Source organism: Paramormyrops kingsleyae, chromosome 12, assembly GCF_048594095.1.
Source record: "Paramormyrops kingsleyae isolate MSU_618 chromosome 12, PKINGS_0.4, whole genome shotgun sequence".
NCBI lineage: Eukaryota > Metazoa > Chordata > Actinopteri > Osteoglossiformes > Mormyridae > Paramormyrops > Paramormyrops kingsleyae.
In genome coordinates this window covers 22,505,130-22,523,107 of record NC_132808.1, presented here as the reverse complement: position 1 = coordinate 22,523,107, position 17,978 = coordinate 22,505,130, and the positions used below count along the sequence as shown (strand labels likewise).

The 17,978-nt window shown below is 47.7% G+C and overlaps 1 protein-coding gene across 1 annotated transcript in view; it reads left to right on the top strand.

Annotated features, from left to right (window-relative positions):
* Positions 1-17,684, top strand: part of fat4 (FAT atypical cadherin 4) — a 78,903-nt gene extending 61,219 nt beyond the window's left edge. Inside the window, exons 7-17 of the mRNA XM_023795854.2 lie at positions 1,293-1,473; positions 2,398-2,648; positions 2,966-7,315; positions 8,550-8,654; positions 9,163-9,470; positions 11,841-11,926; positions 12,162-12,341; positions 12,525-12,649; positions 13,032-13,249; positions 14,066-14,327; positions 14,747-17,684. Of these exons, the coding sequence (XP_023651622.2) occupies positions 1,293-1,473; positions 2,398-2,648; positions 2,966-7,315; positions 8,550-8,654; positions 9,163-9,470; positions 11,841-11,926; positions 12,162-12,341; positions 12,525-12,649; positions 13,032-13,249; positions 14,066-14,327; positions 14,747-16,614 (7,934 nt within the window). The 3' untranslated portion in view covers positions 16,615-17,684. The remainder of the gene's footprint in view (positions 1-1,292; positions 1,474-2,397; positions 2,649-2,965; positions 7,316-8,549; positions 8,655-9,162; positions 9,471-11,840; positions 11,927-12,161; positions 12,342-12,524; positions 12,650-13,031; positions 13,250-14,065; positions 14,328-14,746) is intronic.
* Positions 17,685-17,978: the final 294 nt, after the last annotated feature.

The following is a 17,978-nucleotide window of genomic DNA, read 5'->3' as shown; positions in this document are numbered from 1 at the left end:
GTTGTGCAGGAATGTATTTCAGAAGATTAGTTTATGCACTTAGAATGAATTTCATTAACTTTACATGCTTTCAATCCAGCCTTGGACGTATGTGCAAATGTAGTAGAATAAAGGTTTCCGTCCCCCCCCCCCCCGACCAGGAAAGTTGTACCTAACTCCCCCAATCATACTGCCTAAACGGGGAAAATCTGAAAAGCAAGGTCATAGCCCCACTGCTAATGCTTTTTCAATCGAAATTAATAAATTAACGCCGCCAAGGTCAGTGTGGCACAGGAAATCCCATCACTGTGGAGCTGCTCAGACTTTTCCTCGGTCCGGACCTGAAACAGAAACGCTCCAGCCTGAATCACGTTTTTCCTTTCGGATCTTGCAGGGGGGGGGGGGATTATGCAAAGTGATCAGCCAACTTTTAGTCGTTATTCTTTTCTCGTGTTATGTTAGTGCTCCACCGTTTGCGGGGCGAAGCGTTTGATGCTATCGCCATGCGACAACATGAAGTGCAAATGAATTTTAACCGTGTTCTGAAGTAACACATGGAGCAGATGTCTGAGTTTTTTTGTTATTATGGTAAGCTGTTATTTCTCATCTGCTCCTGATTTAAAACCAGCCCCACTGAGCGTGTGAGAGTTTTCTTTCGTTCGTTCTCTCTTTTTTCCGTGTCACATGAAGTGGAGAAACAGTTTGATTTTTACTCAAAATGGCTTTCTCTGCACACTCGAATCGCAGCGTGTAACTCAAACAGCGCCACTCTCCTTCCCTGCTCCACGGGTAGATATCCACAAAACACTGAATAAAGAACATCAGAACTTATTTAAAGGGGACAAACAGCTTAGATGTGCCAAGGTAATATATGCTAATACTTGATAATGGATAATTTTGGTAATTGCCAGTAGTCGTCCATCCATCCATCCATCCATTTTCTGTAACTGCTTGTCCTATTCAGGGTTGCCAGGGGGGTCTGGAACCTATGGGCACAAGGCAGGGAACAACCCAGGATGAGGTGCCAACCCGTTGCAGGGCTCACACACCATTCACTCCCACATACAGGCAATTTGGCAACTCCGGTTCATCTCAGCATGTCTTAAGACTACAGGAGGAAACCAAAGTACCTAAAGGAAACCCCAAGACAACATGGGGAGAACATGCAAACTCCACAAACAGGAAAAACGAACAGAGATTCGAACCCAGGTCCCAGAGGTGTAAAGCGACAATGCTAACCGCTGCACAGTAATTGTAATTGAGGTAAACAATAGTTACTCGTTCCTCAGTTTCTTCACCTTTGAAATCCGCAGGTTCTCCGGCGCTAAGTGGCACCGGCACGGTCGTCGTCCAGGTGGATGACGATAACGACAACGTGCCCCTGTTTGCGGCCACCTCCTTCCACGCCTCAGTGCCCGAGGACGCACCCACTGGCACCGACGTCCTGCTGGTCAACGGCTCCGACGCAGATGCCGGCCTCAATGGCGTGATCAGGTTAGTGTGCACCATGCACACAAGGTGGGGGTCCCTGGTCAGAAATGCCCCTCCCCCCAACCACACCAAACAAAGTAACAGCATGGTAACTGTAGTAATGAGGATGCTAATCAGTAGTGACAGAATTAGACATACCAAACATGGACTGACTAGGCCTTAAACAAGTTAAAGGGATATCAGTTATTAAGTACTATTGTCAGTAGGTTTAAAAAATGCTTGTTTGCTTTTTTGAGTGATTTAGCAGCAAAACCTGCTTGTATGTAGGGTCTTGTTGCATTTAATTTAATACCTATAATTACTGATGCAGTGTGGGGGAAAAACCTTTGTCAAAATGGCATGTGCACTATTAGTATACTGTATGTCAGTCAGAAGAAGTTTACTTCTGCGTTTTGGTAGAAAATTCAGCAAAAACAGCTTGAAACCTGATACTCTTTTTGTAACCCGAAAGTATGACTTTTCGGTCGTAAAGAATTCTGGGATCGGTCCAGTATTTAACTACAGTAGAGGAACATTTGTGTTTAAATGCCTCTGCGCGCTGGAATAAAAACAAACCACTGAGATGCAAACTCAGTGATATACTAAAATAAACTTTAAAGACTTTTTTATGGATTGCTTAAAAAAAGCTAGATCTATGTAAAGATGCAATAAGAGCAATGTGTCTTGTTCTGTTGCAAGTAAGCCTCCAAATTCATAATGGCTTCCAACAGTGCCCTCCGCAGGTTATAATTGGCATTACTGGGTGATCAAAAGCCTATATCTTCATCTGTCCATCTTTCAACCCTTTTTCCTGCTCAGGGTCATGGAGAAAGTACTAATTGTATTTTTAATTGAGCGCTTTAAATAGACTTGTAAATAAACATTAATTTGTTTACGAAATACAATTCAGTTAATTAGCTAATGGGTATGATTTTATGTGTCCATTAGTTACAGTCTCACAGGTGGAGATGGGCAGTTTTCCATCAACCCCGCTACAGGGCAGATCATCACCAGCTCTCTCCTGGACCGGGAGACCAGGGCTAGCTACGAGCTGCTAGTGGTGGCATCCGACGGCGGGCAGCCACTGGGCCTGTCTAGCTCTGCCACGGTGTCGGTGTTGGTGTTGGACGTCAATGACAACCCTCCCCGCTTCCACCACCACCCCTACGTTACCCACGTCCCAGCCTCCACCTCAGCAGGTAGTCTTTTACTCTGGTAGCTTTCTACTGACGGTCATGAGGGCACTGAGGTCATTCTTGAATGTTGAATTGCATCTGGACATTGTGCAGTCCAATTCCGATAAAATGGAATCGACTGAAAAGGATCACAGTCAGCATTAGATATGTATAGTCATTTGTCTATAGGTGTACTTAGATATGTGTGTATTGGCAGACAGAATGAGTTACTTTAAAGAAGAATTCTATGCATGCTATGTTTATGTGAAGATGGCTCAGATGCAGGGAGAAGTTACGTGCTCCATACTGACAACCTACAATGTTTTTTTTATCATGCACAGGATCCCTGGTCTTTGCAGTGACGGTGACGGATGAGGATGCCGGACACAACGCTCAGCTTCACTACTCTTTAACTGGCAGGAATTCAGAGAAGTTCAAGATCGACCCCGTGAGGGGGGCCATCACAGCCAACGAGAAGCTAACAGGCAGCTCGGAAGTGACCCTCACTGTCCGAGTGAAGGACGGCGGAGCCACCCCCAAGGCCGACACCACGACAGTGACTGTCAGATTTGTGACCGGGGCGGACTTCCCGATCATCATGATGGAGCAGACTAGCTTCACCTTCCCTGAAAGTCAAGCAACGGACACTCTGGTTACCACAGTTTCCGGCTCCTCTCCCAGAGGAGGAGCGTTATCATTCTACATCGCCAGTGGAAACCTAGATGGTGCATTTCACGTGGACCAGCAAACAGGAGAGCTTTCCATCAGGAAGGGTCTCGATTATGAAAATATACAGAAGTATGTGCTTTGGATTGAAGCCAGAGACCAAGGCTTTCCTCCCTATTCGTCCTACAAAAATGTGGAAATAAATGTACTAGATGTCAACGACAACCATCCTGCTTTCGGACGGGAACCATTCCAGGCCGAGATCTTAGAAAACCTCCCTCCGCAGAGGGTGCTCGTGGTGTCGGCCATCGATCGGGACAGTGGTCCCAATGGACAGCTGGAGTACACCATCATCGACGGGAACAAGGACAATAGCTTCAGCATTAACCGGGCAACCGGCGAGATTCGAACCACGAGGCTCCTTGACAGAGAGAAAGTCGCACAGTACGAACTTAGAATCAAAGCAACAGACCGTGGCATTCCACCAAAAAGCACATCTGTGAGAGTTCAGATTGGTGTCCTGGATGTGAATGACAATGCCCCCAGATTTTCCCAGATTTTCAGCACCATGGTGTCTGAGAATGCCCCCATTGGCTTTACCGTGACCCAGGTCACGACCTCTGATGAGGATACTGGCGTTAATGCCATAAGTCACTATTCCATCACGGACACGAGTCTTCCCTTCGTAATAAATCCCGACACGGGTGATATAACGATCAGCAGACCCCTGAACAGAGAAGACACAGACCGCTACATTGTCAGGGTCTCTGCCCATGATTTGGGCTGGACTGTTAGCACAGACGTGACGATATTTGTAACAGATGTGAATGACAATGCTCCCCGCTTCAGTCGGCCGTCTTACTATCTTGACTACCCTGAGCTCACTGAGGTCGGGTCTGTTGTCACTCGTGTCTCAGCGACAGACCCAGATGAGGGCTTCAACGGGCAGATATTTTACTTCATAAGGTCACAGTCAGAATTCTTCCGAATCAACTCTACCTCAGGTGAGATCTTTATCAAGCAGCAGTTAAGGTATCAGAACTCCAGTGGACACAGTAATGTCAACATCAACCGTCACAGTTTCATCGTCACTGCATCAGACAGAGGGACTAAACCCCTCATGAGCGAAACCACTGTCATCGTAAACGTAGTGGATAGCAACGATAATCCACCACAATTCGAATCATCTAGCTATTTCACCCCTGTCACAAAAAGTGTCAAAGTGGGCACGAAGCTTATTAGGCTTGTGGCTGTCGACAAGAAAGATTTTGGGCTAAACTCCGAAGTTGAGTATTTAATATCGGGTGGGAACAGCTCAAGTAGGTTTCGTCTGGATAAACATACAGGCTGGTTGACTGTGGCCACCTCTCTTACCCCGGAAATGAATAGAGTTTTCATAATTGAAGTTATGGCTAAAGACAAAGGGAATCCTCCGCTGTCGTCAAAAACCACAGTGCGGGTTGCGGTGACAGAGGAGAACCACCACACACCGGAATTCTCACAGAACCACATCACTGCCACCGTACCAGAGAGCCTAAGTATAGGCACAGCCATTAGAACGCTTTCAGCAAGGGATAAGGACAAGGAGATGAATGGGTTCATTACCTATAACATTACCTCAGGCAATGAGGCAGGCCTCTTTGCTCTCAACAGTAAGACAGGGGTTTTGACCCTGGCACAGTCATTAGACTACGAAGAAAAACAAACTCATGAACTCAGAGTAACAGGCACGGATGGAGGCTGGATTGCCAAGACTGGTTACATCACCGTCACAATCCACGTAACCGACATAAACGATAACCCTCCCATTTTCAAGCCGGATGAGTACTTTCCAACCGTACAAGAGAACGTCCCCAGTGGCACCGTTGTGGTGCGGATGAATGCAACAGACAGAGACTCAGGGCCAAATGCCGTCATAGCGTACGTGATCCAGTCCTCGGACAGCGACCTATTTGGCATCAATCCCAACACAGGCATCATTACCACACAGGGCTTTCTGGATTACGAGGCCAAGCAGACTTACCACCTAACAGTCAAGGCCTTTAATGTCCCGGATGAGGATCGCTGCAGTTTTGCCAATGTCAACATTCAGCTGGTCGGGGCCAACGAATACGTGCCTCGATTCGTCTCCAAGCAATACTACTTTGAGGTCTCCGAGGCTGCCCCCAAGGGCACAGTTGTGGGTGAGGTATTTGCAAGTGACCGTGACCTTGGGGTGGATGGCGAGGTCCACTATCTCATTTTTGGGAGAAGCAGAAGGAAGGGCTTTGGCATTAACAAGAAGACAGGACAGGTATACGTCACGGGCCCTCTGGACCGTGAGAAAGAGGACAAGATCTCCCTAAGGGTGTTAGCAAAGAACGCTGGGAGCATCAGAGGAGCAGATATTGATGAGGTCTTTGTGAACATTACTATTCTGGATGCCAACGACCCTCCTGTCTTTTCATTGGAGCTGTATGACGTTCAGGTGAGCGAGGGGCTTTCGCCTGGCAGTCTGGTTACTTTTGTCAGCGCCGAAGATTCGGACTCTGTCCCCAGCTGGAGCAGGTTCTCTTATTCCATAGCCACCGATAATGAAAACAATGCCTTTACAATTAATCCTCAGACGGGTCAGGTTTCAGTGGCTGCTGAGCTAGACAGGGAGTCCACACCTGTTTACAATCTGACCCTGCTGGCAATTGATACGGGGTCACCATCTGCCACTGGAAGTGCCACCCTGATCGTGACCTTAGAAGACATCAATGACAACGGTCCCACCCTGGTGACAACCAGAGGGCAGGTGATGGAAAACCAGCGTGCAGGAACACCCGTCATGACCTTGAGCTCCATTGACCCTGATCTGCCCCCCAACCAGGGCCCCTTCACATACAGCTTGCTCAGCAGCAGCTCAGCCACCAGCTACTTTAGTCTCAGTTCTTCTGGAGTACTGACAACCAGTAGGGAAATCGACAGGGAGCAGATAAGTGACTTCTACCTTAATGTGGTGATACGAGACTCAGGTGTTCCCCAGATGTCCTCAACGGGAACACTCCACATTCAGATCAATGACCAAAATGATAATCCCTCTGAGCCCCGAATGGTGGAGATCTACGTCCATTACTTTGGTAACCTGTTCCCCGGTGGGCCCCTAGGCAGTGTGAGACCGCAGGACCCAGATGTGCAGGACACATTCCGCTGCTCCCTCACCTCCACCGTGCCGAGCCTCTTCAGCATCACTCCAGGAACTTGTGATCTCAACTCCCATGCCCGTTCCACCGACGGTACGTTTGACTTTTCCGTGCGCAGCAACGATGGGGTCCACGGTGCTGTTGACAGCAAAATCCGAATTTTCTTCACGGGCTTCACCAATGCCACAATCGACAACAGCATCCTGATCCGCCTCCACGTCCAGGGAGTGAGGGACTTCCTTACCAATCACTACCTGAGCTTCCTTCGAATCGCTAACTCACAGCTGGCTGGACTTGGCACCGGCGTTCAGCTCTATGGGGCCTTTGAGCTGAACAACCAAACCTTTCTAATGGCCGCCGTGAGACGGGGCTACGGGCAGTATGTGAATCCCAGTGGGGTCGCCACTTTCTTTGAGAGCATCAAGGACATTCTCCATCGGCAGAGCGGTGCACGGATTGACGTGGTGGATGATGAACCCTGTACCCAGAATCCTTGTCAGAACGGGGGTAACTGCAGAAGACGTCTCGGCGTGGGGCCTGAGGTGAAGACCGAGGAAAGCATGCCTGCCATCCTGGTGTCAAACCGGCCTCTGCAGCCGTATGCCTGTAGCTGCCTGGCGGGTTACACGGGAGCTCTGTGTGAGGCAGACATCAATGAGTGTCTACCGGCCCCCTGTCACAACGGCGGCACCTGCCACAACCTGGTGGGTGGCTTCTCCTGCACCTGTCCAGAGGGCTTCACCGGGATGGCCTGCGAACGGGATGTCAACGAGTGCCTGTCCAACCCCTGCAAGAATGGGGCGCTCTGCCAGAACTTCCCCGGGGGGTTCAACTGTCTCTGCAAGTCTGGATTCACAGGTATGGTTCGGTTCCCTAGCATGGAGCTACAGTAGGCTTTGCAAGAAATGCAGGCACAGCTGTTAGGAACCCTAGTATTCGCACACAACTCCTGTTTTAGTCCAACGAAAATATTTGCTTCCAGATGATTACAGTTTCAACCACAGAAAACCAGTTAGAATGCCAAAAAAGGGTTTATGCTCAGGTTGACGCACTGGGAGGTATCAGCTAGTCGTATTTCTTTTAATTTATTGTAGATTATGCAAAAAACAACCCAAATAAGGGCTTATTAATAGTTCAGCAGTCTCGTATTTCATAAATGAAATACTCCCTCCCATGTCCTAACATGGTGTAATACATTTTTGTTTATTAAACACAGTTATTAATTGACAAAGAGTTAATAAGTATAAAAATAGTTCACTAATTAGTCCTAGATTCATTTTTGAATTGCATATGTTTATGTATTGTGCTGAGTTGATTAACGGCAGTGTTATTTTATAGTGAGACAGCAAAGATGGATTTGAAATAATTATTATATTTGAGTAATCTTGTTTAGTCAGGTGCTGGTTGTATTTTATTGAGATGAACCCCCTCCACATACTGCTCACTCCAGCGTGAAACCTTGAGGTCATTATAGACCTTCAGTATCACGACCATTATAGACGACCACAAGACATTACTCTCTCCCTAAAGACGAATGGCCCTGCTTTCAAAATATACCTTTCGACTTACAGTAGTTTGTGCACTCTTTTACTGAACCCCTCATTTCCCATTTTGCCAATCTGCTTCCAAGAGGAATGTCTCGCCATTATGTTGTTTGTTTTATGCGGCAAAAATCAGAGCCTAAACTCAGTACAAATAAACCATCGAGTGTGTTGATCTCACAATCCCATCTGGACATGCCACACATCACCTTTCCCATATTTTATCAAAGGGAGCTGTCTGTTATTCTTTGAAACCCGCTTGTGTTTTCATTTCGCAGGTTGGCTTTGTGGGTCTCCTAGATCCCGTCAAAGACATCATTTATCTGATCTGCAGTCATGTGTTTAATGCTTATATATGTGTTAGGTTAGCTACGAATCCGCTCCATTTCACAAGGTGAAAGATTTAGAATCCTATGACTTTAAAATTGTGCTAGACCCATGAATGGCGGCAGGAACGAATGCCCTGATGAATTTTGGACACCTACCGTGTGCTGCATGGTTACCTCTTCTCTGATTCATCCATCTTTGCATGTGTTGTCTTGTGAACCCAGGCAAAACGTGTGAGTCTGCCATCAATTACTGTGAGTGTAACCCTTGTTTTAATGGTGGCTCCTGTCAGAACGGCCTCGACGGATATTACTGTCATTGCCCGTTTGGTAAGTGAATACTCAGCTAACATGCCGGTGCTGGCCTTTCCAGAAGGGCTCTCTTGTCTCATTAGTGTCAACAGTGATCTCTCCTAGCAAGCCTGGAGTATATCGACATTTACCTTCATGTACCAAAGGAATAGATTCAGATACTGACCCAAAACGTATATAAAAAGGCAGCAGGATGCTATTTGAATGTCTCTTGTATCGTAGCCCAATAGGGGATTTGAGAAAGATATGGATACCGGGTACGTGTCCACCACTTAGAGTGTATGTGAGGTCATATCATATTTAGATTCTATCATTAATCGTGCCCATATTTTATTTATTTATTCCCATTTTATGTGAATCATGATGTATGATAATCAAATCATAATAATAGGTCAATACATCATGAAATCATGTAGTACACAGGTGTGATGTAAAAACTCCTCATATTTTTCAAAATAATCATCTCCAGTTAAATGTATATTGTTATATAAATTTTTATATAAAAGAGTATATATTTTTTTTCTAGGTGTCTTTGGAAAACACTGTGAACTGAACAGCTATGGATTTGAGGAGCTGTCATATATGGAGTTTCCCAGTTTGGATCCCAATAATAACTACATCTACATTAAGTTTGCCACCATAAAGAGCAATGCCCTTCTCCTTTACAACCATGACAACCAGACTGGAGAGAAAGCAGAGTTTCTGGCTCTTGAAATTCTTGAAGGACAGATGCAGTTCTCCTTTAACTTGGGAAGTGGGACCTATAAACTAAGGACCACAAAAAGTGTTGCAGATGGACAGTTCCATACAGTCATCGCAAGAAGAGCTGGAATGGTGAGCGATGTCTCTTTTTCTCTACATTCAAGACAATGCTGTGAGAGACAACCTTATTAAATGGTAGACTAGTAACATTTGTCATATTCCTCTGTAAGTGTCAAGGCTTTGAGATGTTAAGTGGGATAGTTCATGCAGTAATGGGATTTCAGGTTGCGCATACCTACATGCACAGAATGTCCCTTTAGATTTCAGTTCGCAGTAGAAATCCCACTGGCTTCTTTGAAATGCTTAGGATTTTTTGGTTTTCTGGAAGCAGGGTGCAGAATCAGATACACTACTTCATTTGAAAAGGAGCTTGAAGCCCAAAACTTGTAATTAAATTGCCCACACTGGTAGTTTTGCTTGTGGCTTTCATACTTTATAATTACGTTTGAAAACTCGGGCTGTCTGGATTTGCGTTAGAGGCTTGAAATGCTCCTGGTTCGTCCTTCGACCAGATTCCTCGCTCTTTGCTCAGACTTTGTTCTTCCCTTCCGTCGTTTTCTGAGCTGGAAAAAAAAATGTAAAAAGCTTGTGAAGGATTTTATAGTGCAAGTCCCCGGTAGGACTCCAAATCTGTCATTCTTTACAGTGCAGGGAGATTTGGTAGGAAACTGGTAAAATCATTAAATTGTCAGGGTGCAGAACCTGCAGAGAGGGCAGGGATTGTGCCCCCCACCACACCACAGCCAATTCAATTAAATTACCCCCCAAAGCTGGAAAGGTGAATTCAAAAGATAATAAGCTTGTTGCACCTTTCTGTATTGTCTACCCGCGGCCCCTCTCCACAGACTCTTGAAGCCAGCCCAGTGACCATGTTTGTCCCGGAAGGCCTCGTGGTGCATATGGCAAATGTCAAATCCGTTGGTTCTGTGTTTTCATTTGGCCAAGCATGAAAACAATGTAAGCCACAGGGTTGTTTATTTGCAAAAAAATCCCCCCCGCTTCCTATTCTTAGTTCAGACCCACAGCATCATTTTAGCTACTGGAGTCAGATCGTACCACCTATGGCGGGGGGGCACATTTCATAGCATAAAACTGTCCTGATATCGTTATCGGTGTCAGTGTTTATACTGCTGCCTGGCTGGAGGCCAAACAAAGACTCACTTCCCCTGTTCGATGGATGTAAAGACCATTTGATATCAGCAAAAACGGGAAGTGTACCAGCTGCTCCCTTACACTGCTTCGTCAAACTGTTGGTCCGGAGACACTGGGATTGTTTGTTAGCCTTGGCCTCTTCAGTGGTTTGTCACGAAGTTCTCAACGTTGCCTTTTCTCCCCATTGCATTCTTTATTTCTGAGCAAAACTTGTGTGCTTTGATGTTGCTCAGTTTTCATGATGTCCCATAACGAAAGAGTCTCGGCATTTTCCCCGCGTCCTTGGCCTGAGTTCACAGCATACTTCATGGTGATGCCACGTTTAGTGCTTTGTTTTTGCCGTGAATCTGCATACTTGGCTCGGACTTGAGGTCTCCGTAGCTGAGCACGTGTGGACTTGGCACTATGTACTGGGGCTGAATCACGCGTGCTTGTGCGTTTATCAGTTTTTTGCTGCTTGGGATTGTACAGGAGCAAGAGGTGGTGAACTCTTACAGATGCTAAGGATGGAGGCGTGTTTTGACATTTTCAACACGTTTCTGCTATCGACTGCCTCTTATAGCCCGTGGAGAATAATGGTACGGTCAAACGGTCATTAACGTACTGCTGACTGCAAATTTAATCATCACAGTCTTCAGTTACTATTAGATTAGTAAACACTTAAATACATTATACATATATAGATGTTTGATGTAACTGAAAATCTCCTTAGTTTCTTTTTCCGTGATATTTTTTACTCAGAACATTTTTAGAATTTGAGGTGGGACATTTTTATTTTTGCCACAGCAAAAATCATTGATAATGATACAAAATAAAAAACAACTTAGTCGCCTTTTTACCGATATTCCGGATATTTCTGGTCATCACATCATGCCTGTTTTCGCTCCAGGGTTTCACTTTAAAATGATCCATTATGTGTCAAGTAAATCCTAGAAACATGCTTTTCACAAGGCTTTCAAGGAGCAGCTTGAGTTTGCATCTGAAATAGGGTGATTGAGCAGGTGAGGCCTTGGAAATAGGAGAGCTTTGGAACTGATGGTTTACGCTATCGTTTTTACTGGGAAATTACTTACAGCTGCTATTTGAAACATTTTCGTAGACCCTGAACTCAAACTCACCCCTGCTCGCAGTCTTTGTTAATCTTTTGAATCCATGTCCCTCGATTTCCGACAATGATTACATAATAGCAGTGTGCTTAATTTAAATGAACTTCATTGACTGGCTCTGATGTCACAGTACTGTAGGTGTACATTGTCTCACTGTGCCTGTGATGTCATCTACGCCATTCAGGCAGCGTCCCTGACTGTGGACCTCTGTGGCGAGAACCAGGAGCCCGGGTACTGCGCCGTCAGCAACGTTGCCGTCCACACGGACTGGTGAGTGAGAGGAGCACCAGGAGAGACCGCGATCCATCTCACACGGGTCTGTGAAATCATCACATTGTAAGAGGCGGCTGTGCCAGGCTAGGCGCGTGAAGGTTGGGTCGAGGTCCCGGAGCGATATAGCAGAAGAAGCGAGCCCGCCGGAGTTTATTTGCGGAGGGGTTGCGGTCAGTGGACCATGTTGTTATAAGAGGCATTGACCCCCGGCGACCCTCCCGTGCCTTGGCAGGATCTTGGACGTGCAGCCGAATCGCCTCTCAGTGGGCGGAGTCCGGTCTATCGAGCCCATCCTTCAGCGCCCGGGTCAGGTCGCCACCCACGACTTTGTTGGCTGCATCATGGAGTTCGCCGTCAACGGGCGGCCCCTGGAACCCAGCCAGGCCCTGGTGTCTCATGGGATCTTGGACAGGTCTGGCCCCCCTAGTGCATCGGGATGGTCATTTTGCTCCTTTAAATTTCAGCAAATTGTCATAGTAGTCATGGAATGTACATTTATAGTGAACGTCAATATATTTCCATCCATCCATATCTAAATGTAGGCAGCCCTCATTCGTGGGAATAGCCTGAAATGGTGTGGTCTGTATCCCTGTAGATGTCCCAGGCTGGAAGGAGCCTGCACTGCCAGTCCCTGCCGACACGGAGGCACTTGCGTGGACCACTGGTCCTGGCAGCAGTGTCGCTGCACAGAGGGATTCGGCGGGAAACTCTGTGAGAAATGTAAGCCCCGGTCATCCAGCTATCTACCAAGCTTCTGACAGCATGGGGCTTTTTGGGATGATTATCTACGGTCACCTTATTTTGATTTTGAAAAAGAGGACATTAGGGGCAGGAGAGAGGTGTCAGTGCAATGCAAATATGTGTACAGAAAATATTCTGACTGTACAAATTAAATGTCAGCATGAAACAAAGTCCAGGACAGTTCAGGCAAGTTTTAGGTCCCAAAAAGGAGGACAAGTACGGAAGAAAAGGACATATGGTAAATGTAGATTAATCAGAGTAAGCACAGCTGTAGTGTGAAACCAGACACCGTGCAAAATCACCACACCCCAGGCTGTGTGAGAGTCTGCCTTCATTGACCCCTGAGCCTCTTCCACACCAGATATGACGGCGGACACAGCGCTGTCCCTGGATGGGAGCGGCCGCCTGGACTACACCATGAGCCAGAGCCACAAACGTGACCTGCTGCTGGGCCGCCGGCCTCAGGGACCGGCGCGCGACCCCGCCGCCCCGAGCAGCCTGGAAGTCCGCTTCCGCACCCGCAGCAGGAGCGGCACGCTGTTCCACATCCAGGAGAGCAGCAACTACACCACAGTGAAGGTGAAGCCCGGAGGCGGTGGGCCATTCGTGATTGGCCGCCGTCTTGACCCGGTCTGCCGCTCCATCACCCTCCCTCAGCACTCTCGTTTCGCAGCACCCAGGGCCCTGACAGATCCTGGGCCTCCATCCAGCGCCTGAAAACTCATTCATCTCCTTAACTGTTCCCCCGGTCACTTTCCCTGGGACACAAAAGCCCTCTCCGGTTTTGTTTTTCCGGATTTGACCCTTCTCCAGAAACACCACTACTGTTCCGACGTGACGGGCCATATCCGATGTCTTACTTAATAAACATCACAACAAGATGCCGAACAGGAATTTGATTTCCAGATTCCCTTCCAAACTTTGGGTTAGGCTTTTTCCATTGCCAGGTTTTCTGGAAGGTTTAAGAAACTTCTCGCTCCAGCTGTTCCTACAATTATTTCGCTGTACTTTTGTGTTTATATTTATTTCAGTATCATTCACACATCACAATGGTCACATGCTGAGGATGTCAAGGGAAAAGCTTGCCTATAATCTTTTTCTATTAATTTTTTTACCTGGAACTTGATTAATATAAGCATTACAGGAAGCTTCTAGGTGACCAGATTTATGAAAACATATGTGCATTGGAATCAAAATTAGATATTTTCCACTCTATGAATAAAAATTATACCCTTCTTATAAGAAGCTCATGAAATATACGCTTTTCAAAAAAACTTTATTTGACACTCGGCATACGACGTAACAAGTAAATTAAGTTGTACAAAGTGCCTCTGTGAATTTGAGGAGCAGCAGGGATCACAGAGTGATGCACTGACCTCTCTGTCTCCCTCCCAGCTGAAGAACGGAAATCTGCACTACATCTCTGATGCTGGCGTGGGGGGGAAGGTGGAGAGGACCCTGGGGGACCTGCCAGTCGCCGACGGCCAGTGGCACACGTTCCTCCTCCAGAAGAATGGGACGGCCACCTCCCTGCGGGCCGACGACTCACAGCCGAAGGAGATCCTCCATCACACGCAGGATTTTGGGGGCATGGATGTCCTGACGCTCTCACTGGGAGGGGTACCTCCTGGGCACACCCATCAGAAGTCGACTACTGGTAGGTGGACTGTTTCCAGTTAATGACATCATACAAGTTTATTAACAGTGGTTTAGAGGTTTTCCCATAGAGAAGCAAAGGCATAACTCATTAGTGATTACCAACTGAATTACAGCCTGCCTAATACATATTAGTTACCATTTACCCTTTAGTTACTAGTTGGCAGTTGCATAAACTAAGAAATTCAATATCTGACCAAAAGCAATCCATCCCTCTATCCTTAATTGTTTATCTTTATTATCCCTATATATTCATCATCCCTATGTATTCATCTACCACTTTGGGTTGGGGGGTTGGGGGGGCTTGGAGTGTACCCCAGGCAGCATAAAGCAGGGGTACCCTGGCAGGTCAGGTAATGACTGATTTTCCTTTGGCCTGGTATTGAGTCAGCCAATGTTTGTATCTTGGCTTCTTTTCAGGTTTTGATGGTTGCTTGGCCTACATCAAATACAATGGGGAGTACCTACCCTTCAGCGGCGAGCACCACGCCGTCACCATCTCCAAGAGCCACCCGTCGGTCAAGATCGGGTGCAGGGGGCCCAACGTGTGTGCCAGCAACCCCTGCTGGGAAGGCCTGCTGTGCGTCAACCAGTGGTATGACTACCAGTGCATGCCCCCAGGCGACTGCTCCTCAAGCCCCTGCCAGAACGGGGGCAGCTGCGAGCCGGGCCCCCGCTCCGGATTTACCTGCACCTGCACCGAGCCCTATACCGGCAAAACTTGCGAGACCCTGGTGGCCTGCCTAGAGGTGCGCTGTCCCCAGGGATCCACCTGCAGAATGACCAGCAATGGGGGCTCTGTGTGCAGCCCTGTACCCGCAGAGGGCCTCACCCTGCCCATTTGGGCCGTCCCGGCCATTGTGGGCAGCTGCGCCACAGCACTGGCTCTGGTGGTGCTTAGCCTCATCCTCTGCAACCACTGCAAGGGCCGCAAGACGAAAGTGCCGAAGGAGGAGAAGAAGCCCAAAGAGAAGAAGAAGAAGGGCAGTGAGAACGTGGCCTTCGACGATCCCGACAACATCCCACCGTACGGGGACGACATGGCAGTGCGCAAGCAGCCGGAGGGGAACCCCAAGCCTGACATCATCGAGAGGGAGAACCCATACCTGATCTATGATGAGACAGACCTCCCGCACAGCAGCGAGACAGTGCCCAGCGCCCCCTGTGCCCCCTGCGTCGGCCCCGAGGCAGATATCGAGCACTACGATATCGATAATGCCAGCAGTATTGCACCATCCGACGCGGACATCATCCAGCACTACAAGCAATTCAGAAGCCACACGCCCAAGTTCTCCATCCAGCGGCACAGCCCACTGGGGTTTGCCAGGCAATCTCCTCTGCCCTTGGGGGCCAGCAGCTACACCTATCAACCCAGCTATGCCCAGGCGCTGCGCTCTACCCCTCTGAGCCACTCCACTTGCCCCACACCCAACCCGCTCTCCCGCCATAGCCCGGCCCCCTTCACCAAGCCATCGTCCTTCTATCGCAACAGCCCTGCCCGGGAGTTGAGCCTCGCCCGGAGGGAAGGCAGCCCCCTGGATCTGCACACCGAAGCATGCCAACCCGGCATGTTCAACTATGCCACCCGCTTGGGCCGTAGGAGCAAAAGTCCCCAGACAATGGCAGGTCACGGCTCTCGGCCAGGTAGCCGCCTCAAGCAGCCCATCGAGCAGATCCCCCTGGAGACAGGACCTCCAGTCGGGCTCTCCATCGAGGAGGTTGAGCGACTCAACACTCCCCGGCCTCGCAACCCAAGCATCTGCAGCGCCGATCATGGTCGTTCCTCATCCGAGGAGGACTGTCGGAGGCCCCTATCACGGGTGCGGAACCCTGCCGACGGCATCCCCGCCCCGGAGTCGTCCTCCGAGAGTGACTCGCACGACTCCTTTACCTGCTCCGAGATGGAGTACGACCGGGAGAAGCCGGTGGCCTATGGCTCCCGCATGCCCAAGCTCTCCCAGGTCAACGAGTCGGACGCAGATGACGAGGAATATGGCGGCCGGCTCAAGCAACGGCGGTACTCCAGCCGCCGTGCCGAGGGGGGTCCCAGCAGCCCTCACATGCCCCTGACTGACCATTACACCTTGTCACATAAACTGGGCCAATCAACCGGAGCCTTCAACTGGGACAATCTGTTGAACTGGGGTCCCGGTTTCGGTCACTATGTCGACGTTTTTAAGGATCTGGCGTCGCTTCCGGAAAATGGCGCTGAGAAAGACATTGAAATGAACAGCGGCGACGGCTCAGTGACCATTCTGAACGAAGGAGAGGCTGAGCAGTACGTCTGAGACTGTATTTATATTAACTGACCGTTTTGTACTGTTTTATTAAAACAAGATATAAATAATGAGCAAGGGACTTTGGATATGCAGTACATATTCCCTATTCCTCTCGGGTCTGACGATCTTAAATGCAGTAAGGCAGAGGTTAAATCTGAACTTGCCAGGTGCTTGGATGTTGGAAACACTTGACTTGACGCACAATGAACGCAGCATACATAAAACCGCTAGCAAAAAACAGAGACACGGCATCTTGGCTTGGGAGCTGAATTAATGAATACATTTGAGTTTGAGTCTATCAAATTCCACTCTTTAACAGTAACAATCACATTTTTAAGTTTAGACAAGATTTTTGACATATTTCTGCTCACATCGATGCTGCATTTTCAAGAGGAGGGCGGGAATTTCGGCCACACCTGAAACTCTGCATCCAGGTGATGCCATGAAAACAATGACTCCTATTGGCCGGCACTGTGACCCAGTCCCTCCCAAAGCTGTGCAGCGTGTTTCCACTCAGAGGGCCGGCCAAGAGGTCAGATTAACTAACTGCTGCCTTACGGACATTTGAGTATTTGCTTGAAAGTGAGAAACCGCTTGACTTTTTCCCACCCTCCCCCCTCGTCATTCACTTTGAGTAGAGCACTTGGCACACATTTTCGCCACTGTCAGGCGGTTGGCGTTTCTTGTCGACCAGCTAAAAAGGGAAGCCAGAGGCTCGTTTGTCAAGAACTTCGACGCGCCGTCCAACTCCTCGGAGACTATGAAGTAATGTACAGTTCCACTTAAGTGAACGTCCTGAAGGAACGTGTTTTTGTGTTTTTGCTTTTGGGATTTCAGAAAGTGTACGGTTTATACATTTGTACTGTTGAATAAATTAAAACGACTTAAGCTGTGTTTTTATGGATATTTTCATATGCTGAAAATAATGTTCTTACTTTCAGGGAAAGTAAGATGAATTACTTATTTTTACATTTGTTACTTATGTAACGCCAGTATTTTCCACTTTTGATAACTGTAACATACTGTATGCTTTATACATGTAAAAGCCAATAACAGAATAAAAAAATATTTATTTTAAATGTGTAGTTTTCAATATATGTAGACTAATGCAGTGTAGCTATGTCATTAGATGTTGTTTGACCTTTGTGGGATTCCGTAGCAAGCTTTCTGAGACAGTCCTTTACTTGGCTGTAATTATTTTCTCTATAATGTGGGTGGTAAGGTATTGTGTACCCAGAGAATCCTGCTTGTTTCAGATTGGAGATTAAGTAGAATCCATGCTGAGGTGAAAAAAGCCATTTTAAACAGTAAATGAAATTGAGCTACTCTAAACATAGCCAAGCACAACACGGGCAATACCACCCCATCATGCT